Here is a 12110-nt window from a genome sequence, read left to right on the forward strand (position 1 = left end):
CTGCATGGGTAAGTGGCCATAGACAATGGATGGATGGATGGATGGATGGATGGATGGATGGATGGATGGATGGATGGATGGATGGATGTCAGTAATGGTAAAATGTAGTTTATGGAACAGCTTTTATCCTAACATACGCAGACATTTGTGCTTGACAGGTGGCTGGACATGGAGGAGGAGGAGGAGGAGCGTCTCCTTCACTCAGTTAGGCCATTTTAGTTACTCCTATTCATTCATTAATGGTTACAAGCCAGCTTCAGAGTACAGTGTTCCGGTATTATTTTTATTTTAATTCATTGTGCTCCAACAAAACAATTAAACATAAAAACAATTAAACATAAAAACAAACAATGTAAGATCCCAGATGAAAGGGAGCAGAAAGAAGAATAAGATTCTGTTATCTGCCCTCTTAACCTAAAGACATTTACAAAGAACTTAGATTACAAAAGCATCAACAACAATACAATAAGCTTTAAAATATACATAACAAAAAGAACAAAAAAGATAATGAAATGAAATTTCTGTCCTCCAAAACTGAAAGAAATTTAAATTAGGGTTATTTACTTTTATACTGGGAACAAATAAAACTCAGAGCTCCATCCTTCACATTAACATTGTTTAAAAATCATCATTTACTCCTTCGACTCCATCCATCCATCCATCCATCCATTTATCCATCCATCCATCCATACATGCATCCATCCATCCATCCATCCATCCATCCATCCATCCATCCATCCATGCATGCATGCATGCATGCATCCATCCATCCATCCATCCATACATGCATCCATCCATCCATCCATCCATCCATGCATCCATCCATCCATTTATCCATCCATCCATCCATCCATCATCCATCCATGCATGCATCCATCCATCCATCCATCCATCCATCCATCCATCATCCATCCATTTATCCATCCATCCATCCATCCATCCATCCATCCATCCATCCATCATCCATCCATTTATCCACCCATCCATCCATCCATCCATCCATCCATCCATCCATCCATCCATCCATCCATCCATCCATCCATCCAGTTGCAAGCACAGCTGGTCCAGAAGGAACCTCTAGCTCATTCTGGGGAATTCAAGGTGGGGTTTGTAATCAAGGAGCTACAGACTTATTACATAACTGTGTTCAAAATGTAACTCAGACCAGATGCCCTTCTGCTTATACTTGGTCAGTGGTTCTCAAACTGTGGGGTGCGCCCCCTAGCGGGGGCGTGAAGGCATGGCAGTCTGGGCGTGAGAACAGCTTTCCCTGTTTCTTCTGCTTTCATCTTAAAACGGTCCGTGGGGAAAACATAAATCTTCCTGAATAGGATAAAGTCTTCATCTGCTGGTTGGTCTATACCTGCAGCATGGCTAGCAAGGGATTCTGGGTAATCCTAAGAGCAACGATTTCACTGTGCTGAAGTAACGTAAGTCCACAAAACAATAATAATAACAAAATGAATGCGCTCCTGAAAGACATTAGTATTTTGTATTCATGGCTTGACATTATTTTTGGCATATTTTCAGAGCGTATATCCTGGGTTTCTGTATTTTATTGATGAGGCAGAGACCGTTGTTGTTTCATCCTTTGGTTTGTGACTTTTTTGAGCCACTTTGTTGTCTATGATTACCAGTGAGGCTGGTACGGTTATAAAGATTAAATCCATCTGGACTATTTCTGCTCACCAGCATGAATCAAATGCCCATTTTATGTTCCCTGTTGTCAAAAACCACAGATGTAGAGTTTCCAGATCATTGCTCACCTTCTTCGGTCTCGTGCCAGACGATCCCCTCCAGGTTGACGCTGGTCCCGGGCTGACAGGGTCCCAAGAAGGCCGGCTCGCCGTCCGGCGCTCCTGAAACGCCTCCGTCCTGCGTGCTGGTGCCGACGGACCGCGTCCGGACCGTTAGCTGTTTAGGGTTGGAAGTGGGCAGGGCCGGAGTGGAGAACGAAGGGACCGAGGGCAGGGAGGATCCGGGGGCCCCGGGATGCCCTGGAGCCGGGGGGGCTGGCACTGTGAACATGGGGTCCATCTGAATGGAAAAAAAAACAGATTTAATAGATTCATCAGGACGCTTAAAAAGAGATTTTTCCTCAGTATAACTTCAGTTATTTCAGTCTGACTGTAATAAATTAATCCACTGGATGTTTCTGCAGAGACGATGAAATGAATAAAAGGGCTGGTTGGAACTAAAAGTTTAATATTACTAAAGTGAACAGACATTTGATTCCTGAAATGTTTTGCCAATATTCATAATAAAGGAAGGAACATATTTTAACAGAGAGATTTTCTTTTAAAGTCACAGCATTAAATTAAATCTCTCTCATTGCTTCACTTTTTAATTTCATAATCCTAAGAGGCAGTTAATCAACTCTCCACCAAACCCAGACTTAAATATATTTCTCTCCCTTTTCCTCTAAATCAGTTCAGCTAAGACTCCCTCACGAGGCAAACGTTTCCACTTTTGTCTCGCTGAAGTAAACAGAAGAATTAATTCACCCGAACATTTTCAATGGAGTGACTTAAGTCATTGTGCGAAAATAATGAAGGTAAGAACAGCTTCAGTATAAATAAACAAAGGGTTCCTGTAACAAAGGGTCCTGCTAATTCAAGGACGCCGCTTTACAATTTGAAAAATATGAAATTAATAAAAGGAATGAAAGTTTTTATATATCTCAAAAAGAATAAAAAAACATGAATAAAGACTAAAGTAATAAACTCTTTCTCTCTCTCTCTCTCTCTCTCTCTCTCTCTCTCTCTCTCTCTCTAATAAGATACAGATAATTAGTCTTCAGTAATAATTAATCAATGACTAGCCAGGTATTAATTAATTATTACAGAAGACAGATTTAACATCCTAGATGGGCCCAGACTGGTTTCCAGCATCAAGGCATAACAAGAATTTACAAACCTTTGGTCTTAAAACATCTAAGAACTACTAAAATGCTCTGACTCCTTAATTATTGTAACACATTTCTGGTCGGCTGGCTGGAAAAAAGCTTCTTAACTCATGTCAGAACAAAAATCAGCTGTTAGGAACATTTCCGGTTGCAAAACACAGTTATTGTGTAAATAATATCCCCACCCATCACTCCTTATAACGTGTCTCTGTTTAAAAGGGGACATTTGATGCTTTTATATTATTCCTTGTCACACTGGCATTAGTCAGTTGTGGACTATATAAAGTGGAACTGCAACACTTTGGTCTTAATTCCCCGTTATGGTTCCCCTACAGCTCGTCGTTTTGCTGCTGTCTCTTTAAATCTAAAGGAGGCCCTTCTCCTTTATTTAGCATGTATCTATCTATCTATCTATCTATCTATCTATCTATCTATCTATCTATCTATCTATCTATCTATATATACATACATACATACATACATACATACATACATACATACATACATACATACATACATACATACATACATGTACACACAAAACATGGAATACATATTTATCACTTCTGACAGTTCCCTTTCAGGATAGATTTGGAATATTTGTTTTTTATTTAAAGATATTTCCATTACTGTCTGGTCTCAATCACAGTTTCTTGAACTCCAGAACAACATCTTTAGCTTTTCAGGCGCTGTGAACAATCGTAACAATCGTTATCACCGCGCTTGTAATGAAATCCTCGTCACTGGCGGCTTCCAGAGCTCCACTCTTATCATCTGTACTTATTATGTGAGCAGTTACAACCGCTGTGGGAAATAAGTCTGCTGAGAGAGCTGCGGCGGATTTTCCTCCCCATTATGACTTAATAAAGATTACAAGCTTGACAGATATCTCATTGCTTTTGTTCTTGAGTGATTTAAAGACCCATAAAGGAAGCCTTCATCACGAATCTGCCTGTGAAAAGTGCGTTAAGAAAGAACGGAGGCGCTCAGGCAGGTTCAGCCCTGAGCCTCGCCGTGGTTTCCCAGAAGTCTCTGCTGTGTCCTTATGACGATCAATCAGCTGCTCGCACATCTCTTTCACATCTGACAAGAACAGATCTTTCTGTTTCCTCAGTGAGAAAAACAAAAGAATCAAGAGTGCTTACTGTGTTTCCTAAAGCTTCTGTTTTTTATTTTATTTCCTACAGCAGCTAAGCCTGAAGAGGTTAATGCAAAGCCTTCAGCGCTGTGAACTGCATACATGCCCTGCTCTGTAAATATTATACGTCAATATGAAGGTAAACAATTTACCTCTGAGCTCTTATCAGTTCTCCAGCAGCATGTTGATCAACCATTAGTCTAAAGCAGGGGTGTCCAAACTGTGGCCCGGGGGCCCGGGGGCCATTTGGGGCCCCACTGCTGATTTTGTGCGGCCCTCCAACTGAATTTCAAGAAAGATTTGACCGACCGGCGCTTTTTGCAGATGGAAACATTTTATTTTTTAATTGGGGTAAATTTATTATAGACAAGTCAAAATCTTACAATTGAATTTTTAATTGAATATTCGGTACAACACAAAACATTTGTCTTTTAATATTAATATAATCATCTTTATTGTCATTGCAACGTACATTCCTGTGAAATTTGTTCTCTGCATTTAACCCATCCCCTTGGGGAGCAGCAGGCTGCCACTGTGCAGCGCCACTTTTTAAGTATTCTTTAATTTTATAATAAATAGGGCGACATTTACTCAAATGCAGACTTTGGTGCATTAAAATCTGATTGGAATTCGTTTAATAAAATAGGCTAAATACAGTTTAATATACTTTTCTTAAAATGATCATATTCTGCAAGGCAAGGTTAGTATTTTTGGTTATGTTTTTTTATTTTTATTCATTTTTTTGGCCCTCAAGCGCTTTTCGATTTAACAACTTTGGCCCAATAGCTGAAAACTTTGGACTAAAGTGTTAGTGTCAGTATAATTGATCTAAGACACCAGAAGGAACACAGGGAGAACAGAGCTAACATGTTTGTACATGTGGCGTGCCTCAGGGCGCCATATTTGGCCCAAAATGTTTTGTTCTTTAATGTGAGCGATACTTCTTAAAGTGAGCATCTCAAATCTTAAATCTTTTACTAATTTTTTGTTTTTCATTTAAGTTTAATTTAAATTAGGCTTTTGCATTTCTGCTCTAGTGTTGTTTTTATCAGTTTGTTACCTTATTTCTCATAAGTTCCCACAAGAATTGATCATTCTCTTACACTTCTGTTCTCTTGTTCAGTTATGTAGATTTATTAGAGGCAACCCAGGTTGTATCAGAGCGCTGCACCAAAGTATATTTCAGTTGCTAATGCACAAAGATTATATCAGGGATTTAAGAACGTTGCTTCAACAATGTCTAAAAAATTAAATTTATTAATCCAACAACCTCTTGGGTTTCCAGAGGTTATGATGAGTTTGCATGAATAATTGGAGTAAAAACACCTGGATCTCTACATTACTTGTTAATGCTGGAATATAGTCTTATAGTAAGTCTTATAGGATGCCATGGTAACAATTAAAACGTAATAAAAAGCTGTGCAGAACAATTTATTTCTGGAATGTGTTGCAGGAATGAAATAAGTGAGAGATTCTTCATTAACCAATAAAATAAAGCTGATGAAATAAAAACAGATTTTTTTCTGAGTTAACTGTAGTTAAATGATAATTATTTAAGTATTAAGAACAATTTGCAATCCAAATAAATAGATTTAAAAACATAATCAAAACAAATGTTGCTTGATTATCATGTTAACTCATCTATCATAGATTATAAATGTAAGTAGGTGTTTATATTTCTCTTCCTTATTGTTGGTCTGTTGGTAGATGATAAACTGATATTTATATTACTATATTATTATGTCTTGTAAAAAATCCAAAAAAGAAGGTCAATAAATAAGGGATATTTTAACCCCCTTTTTATTCATTTTCATTCTGTTCATATAAATTTGTGTTTGAGTCATATTAAAAATTATTTGTGTAAATAAGATAATAAAGAGTTCTGCACTTTGAAAGAATAATCACTTTTGCCTGCATGAATCAATGCTCAGCAAAAGCCGCTAATATACAATAAATTTAGAAACTGTGACCTGCTGTAGATTTATGTAAAATCCAATGCAAATGTCTCAACAGCAATAAAACAAAAGGCGTTTAATCCTCTATGCTTCTTAAAACAACCTGTTTACTCCCACACAGCCGCCGACAAACACCTTCTTACACAAAATCACAAAGCAAATTAACAACAAAAGGAAAAATCCGGATCCCCCGATGGATTCCACAGCTTTGCTTTCTGCAGACGCCCAAAACAAAAGACAGAGGCACACAGAAACTAAGGATAAAAACACAAGCCTGCTCCCACAGTTCATCCAGGAAAAAGAGCAGAAAAGAGAACAAAGCAGGTGATATTATGCATTAAAGCGTGTTAAATTTGTTAAAATCATAAATAACGCTAAAAATCTATTGCTTTACTATGACTCTACTGAACTGATCAACGGAGGACTGAAACTTTATCGTATAAATGACTCTAAATATAGTTGGTGGGGAGTGGGGGCCTCAGTGATTAGAATAGAGTGCTTGAATCTTTGAGAGGCTGCAAGGTTCCTGGTTCAACACCCAAAGACTGCCCTTCTATGTCCCTGAGCAAGGCAGTTAGACCGCCGAACAGTGGAGGACGAATTTCATTGGGATGCATGTTGAAATTACTATAAAGATGATCATTAAGTTACTCATTAATACGCAGCGCAGTAAAATTCTTTGTCCCCTTACAGATTTCTTCCATTTTTTCTTTTTTTTCAGACCTGGCAGAGTTTTTATCCCAGAATCCTTTGCTGACACAACTGGGATTCAAACCCAGGTCCCCCAAACTAAAATCACAGCACTACACCACAGAGGGACTACTTCACTGTTTCAGATCATCAAACATATTTTAATACCAAGATAGCTTGAGTAAATACAGAAAGCTGTTTTACAGAGTTGGATATATTACCCTTTCTGTGACATAAAAGTTACGTTAAAAAGTGTTTTAGGCAAAAAGTTAGCTCTTTTAACCCCAAATATCTGCTGGGTGTGTTGAAATTTTGCTTGATTTTAAAAATGTCCAGCTGACCAGGCGGCCGAGGCTCTCTGTCCTGAGAGAGAGCGCCTTTTTTTCCGACACATCGCTTTCCAGCTCCTGCTGACTTTTCACAATGAGAAATAATTCAGATCCCAAGCGTCACTGTTTGGTTAGTTCATTATTATTATTATTTAACAATATTTAATATATAATTTAAATACATTTACACTTTGCTCATAAAGTTATAGGGTTGGTGTTTGAGTTGGAAAAAGCTCTACTAATAAATGACAAACATTTGTCGTCAATGAATTATGTTTAGTGGTATATTTCTATATCGACATAAAAATAAACATTTGGCTGATTAATGAATGAGAATGAAATTAAAGATAATAAAACTACTTTTTTGCATTTGAGGACGCAGCCCTGAACTGGGACCTTTGGGCCTGACTTGAAACTCTGTGTTTGATTGCTTTGGTCTGGGTAAAGCAGCAGCCAATCACACTGCTTTTCCCGCCCTCTTTCTCTCCAACACACTGATGATGAATGGTGTGATTCTGCTAAAAAGTGTCATTATGGAATAAAAAGGCCATATGGAAAAAAAAACATCATGAAATAAAAGATGACTTTAAAAAAAAATGACATTTTGAAATAAAAATTTATGGAATTAAATAAAAATAACTTATTTAAAAAATATTAATGTCAAATAATTGTTTTATTACTACACACATTTTTAAAGAAGGATGAAAAATATTTCATAATAATGAGCTGATAATTGTTATTTCACAATTTCATTGTCACTTAATATTTATATCTTATTTATTCAAGTAAATAAATGTTTCATGTTTTATTTACATACTCTAAGGCCTGCTAGCTTCCCTTGTTTCCCACCAAATATAACAGTAACCTCAGTTTTAGTTTCATAAGACGTGTCTCACAACATTAAGAGCTTCGCTGCTTTTGGTTTCTTTGAGGGGCCTTTCAGCTCATGACCTTGTTTCACTGGGGATTATACAATTCTAAATCCAATGTATTCATAAAGCATATTTAAAAAACAGTGCGTTTACCCAGAGGGCTGTACAAACATAAGATAGATAAAAGACGAGAGCTAAAACCAAGACATAAAGCCCTCACAGAGACTGAGAAGAGCACATCTACTCACCCTGGGCCAAACGCTACTGAAAAGAGGTTTGCTTTTTAAAAAGAGCCACGACAGAAACAGCTCCATCTCATATAAAAGCAGCGGCTGGCAGATCTAAGGATCTTCTCAGGGTTTTAAATGAACAGGAAGGAGAAGACATGTGGGATGTGCTCATGTCTGTGTGGAGCGGTTAAAAGGCGGGCAGCGGCATTTTCTACAGGCTGGACACGTGCGATGGATGCTTGACCGACCAGTTTCAGCCAGATAGTTGCAAAAAGTTTTTTACTTTTCACATTTCAAACCAAAACCCAATCATTCCTGCGACACAGAACCCTCCTCTGACCCGTATGAAGGCAGGAACTCCCCTGATCCTCTGAAGAGGTAAACATGAACCCTTCAGGCGTCTGGGGATCATTCCCACGGTTTTCTTCCCATTAACTTTGGCTCATGTCTTTGTTTTTTTCCCCATTGTGACTCACATGGAGGCGTAGAGGTGTGGACTTAAAAAGCCTCCGCAGGTGAACTCTGAGTTAACTCGAAGTATCTGAGCTAAGCTTTCAGCTGCATGCAAAGACAAGACATCATGATCTGGGCGTTTCTGAACGGCCTAAAGGCAGAAAAATCTCAGTGTATGTAAACTTATGACTTTAAAGAAAGAGTCTTTACTTTGCCCCTTAGCAAATAGAAAGGGTTCCAGTAATCCTCACGGAGCTAAAACAGATAAAAGTGTCTGATTTAATGTCACGCATTTAGGGAAAAAACATCACAAGTGTATGGAAATAAAGAGTTTCCACAGTATTTAATATTTAAGACATAATAAGGTTTAATCCAGAGTTTTAGCAACTTAAATTATATAGTTGGGAAACTTCTTTTTTTAACTAGATGAACGTCTCTGAGGTTCAATAAGATAAGAAACTGTCGGCATTCCTAAAGAGCGGATAATCTGAACCCTCTGGTTCTGGGGCTCAGAAAGGCGTGACAACTTCTGATGAATCCATAAAATTATAATCATGTTGACAATATCAGATTGTTTGTGTTCTCCTTCAGACTTATGCTGAAAGCCACGCTGATAGAAAGCTAGTATCCCTGCTGTTGCTTTGAGCTTTGCAGACATTGATTCTTTTCCTTTTTATGAGTCTCTAATATCTTTTTTTGTAAGCTCTTTGGCATTTCTGCACAACAAAGACCAAACTGATAAAAAAAAAAAACAAGTGAAAAGAAAGAGAAACTCAAGCATTACTCCTAAGCAAACCACACAGGAGCTCCAGGTACACAAAGACCCAAACAACAATAAAATATGCATGGGCCCCGGAGCTGTGCACAAACACAGAGCCCATCTTCCTCGCTCTGCCTGAAATCGATATCGACCCGCCTCTGCCTCACCGCCTCGTACAGAATCCATTCACAGACAGTAAAACAGCTTCATTTCGCATTTTCTGAAAGCAACTGGCCTCTTGTAAAGAACTCAGAACCCAGTAGACTAGAGATGGAGATCATTTTCCCAAATTAAGCAAGTCAAACTGCAGCCTGGCAGTAAAAAGTTCCCAACCCTACCACAGGGTGGCAGCAACGCGCCAAGGTTGATGATTAACCTGCAAAAAAAAAAAAAAATCCTAAAACATATAAACAACATGTGAAGTGATCACTCGTCTCATTCTGCTGTTAAACTTTTATTTTAAAGAAAATGGAAACTCAGGCCAGGAATTTCGTCTTTTCTGCAGGAACAAATGTCCTGGATTAAAATACATATTTTAATATATATGATACTGTAAGCGATATAAGCGGCAGACTGAGTGGTAGACGGTTGATGGTGCATTCAGAATAAGAAGCAGTCAAAAAATTAACGCCATCCTTCATTGTGCAAAACCATAATTGCTCCATAAGTGCAAAATAGCGATATTTTAGCAGATATTTGCCTTATGAGCAGACTTCCTCGTCTCTGGCATCATTTCTCCACAGCTCATTGCCTGAAGCCAGGAGTTAGAGAAACTTAATCAAGAGCCAACAAACCGAAGCAGACAGGGTTGGCTATAATTGCTCCATCAATCACACGATGAGATAAAAAGTGTTTTACTTTTTAAACTGCGTTTCATGCACTTAGTTTTGCAGGCAGAGCTGGAAACCCCAGGTAGCACCAGTCCAGGCGGGACGTCGGCGCTGTGGTGGCCGGTAACTGTGCTGGTTCATTGAAAGTCGATTTGTAAACTGGGAAAAGTTGCTGAGCCAAGAAGAGAGCCACAAAGTCAGGCGCAGACGGGGCAAAAGAGAACGACTCCAACTGCAGTCCTCTCCAGGACTGCTGTGGGCGTTCAGTTATCTTGTTAATTTTTTACCTTTATCCATACTAGTTTTATCGCAGCTATCTGACGTTCTCCCCTTTATTTCTACTTTTAAGACTAATCTTAAAACTTTCCTTTGTGACAAAGCTTCTAGTCAGAGTGGCTCATGTTACTCTGAGCTATCTCTGTAGTTATGCTGCTATAGGCTTAGGCTGCTGGAGGACATCAGGGTCTATTTCTCTCACTCTGCTGAGTTCTCCTACTGCTCTCCAATCTACATTGCTTGTTGTTATTTCTACTTTTAACTTTTTGTTCTCTGTCATTTTTCTCTTCATAGAAGGTACACCTGGTCTGGCGTTCTGTTAGCTGTAACATCATCAGGGAAGCCAGATCATCCTCTATTACCATCTAACATAGAAAGTACTCCTGGGTCAATGTGAGCTTCTGTGCTTTCTGTGTCTCTGCTCTGTCTTCTCTAAGCCCCAGTGGGTGGAGGCAGATGAGCGTTCACACTGAGCCTGGTTCTGGTTCTGCTGGAGGTTCTCCTCCCTGTTAAAGGGGAGTTTTCCTCTCCACTGTCGCTTCATGCATGCTCAGTATGAGGGATTGCTGCAAAGCCATCAACAATGCAGACGACTGTCCACTGTGGCTCTACGCTCTTTCAGGAGGAGTGAATGCTGCTTGGAGAGACTTGATGCAACCTGCTGGGTTTCCTTAGAGAGGAAACTTTCTCACCAACCTGGAGGATCTGATGGAGTCTGACTTTGGAAAGAGCCTTGAGATGACAAGTATCATGAATTGGCGCTAAATAAATAAAATTTTATTGAATTTAATTGGATTTACTTCACAGGTGAATCTATAAGTACAGTTTTAAGGACATTCCTTTTAAAAACAGGGTCCATTTATGATCCTCCAGAACTTCTTGTCACCGTTTAGCTTGGATCTCCAGTTGAAGGTTGAGACGAGAAGAATCTGCTCCAGTTGCAAGGCAGCAGTCTCCGGTTTGTTTCCGGCGTGCCTCTGGAGCTCCGTGTGGAGGTTGAATAACAAAGAATCGTCCTGCCGGGCGAGCAGAGCCGCTTTTACCCAAATTAATCAGGAGAGAGAGGCTGAGCGGTGGGCGTCGGGGGAGCCAGCTGAGCTTTCCATTAATTCTGCCTCTAAAATCTATAATTAAACAAAGAGACACTGTTCTCCACTCTGCTTTTACGCCTTTTTATTTCTTCTTCAATCACATTTTCATGCACTAAAGATGACAGAGGATTGTATTTGTGTTCCAAAATGCCAACAGAGATTTCTTCAATCCAATGATGCAATTATTCCTAAATCTTTCATTTTCCCGCCTAATAAATTCATCATTTTATTGATCCGGCTCCACTAATGTTTTCTTTCCTTTGTTCTACACACATTTTCTCTGGTAACTGTATTTTCTTTTTATTTCATTGTTTTTTTTTGTCGTCCCTTTTCATCTTTCTTTCAGGCCTCCTTTGATTTTCTATCCTTTACATTTTCTTTTTTTTTCCGCTTCCTTGTTGTTTTTTCACTCATTCCTGCTTTTATTAAACTCTTTACGTTTTATATTTTCCCATTCCTTCTGATTTATCTTCCAGTTTCTGTGTTTTATTTCTCATTTTAAACATCCTCCTGACTCTCGCCCACACTAGGCTGTCCTGTTCCTGTTCGCTCCCTCCTTTTAGCGCTTTAATGTTCTCATC

At 38.8% G+C, this 12110-nt stretch overlaps 1 protein-coding gene across 1 annotated transcript in view; it reads right to left on the bottom strand.

The window, feature by feature from the left end:
• Window positions 1-12110, bottom strand: part of znf608 (zinc finger protein 608) — a 48827-nt gene that overhangs the window by 18275 nt on the left and 18442 nt on the right. The window contains exon 2 of the mRNA XM_036144290.1: window positions 1767-2037. Coding sequence (XP_036000183.1) covers window positions 1767-2037 — 271 coding nt within the window. The remainder of the gene's footprint in view (window positions 1-1766; window positions 2038-12110) is intronic.

Source organism: Fundulus heteroclitus, chromosome 12 (assembly GCF_011125445.2).
Source record: "Fundulus heteroclitus isolate FHET01 chromosome 12, MU-UCD_Fhet_4.1, whole genome shotgun sequence".
Classification (NCBI taxonomy): Eukaryota; Metazoa; Chordata; class Actinopteri; order Cyprinodontiformes; family Fundulidae; genus Fundulus; species Fundulus heteroclitus.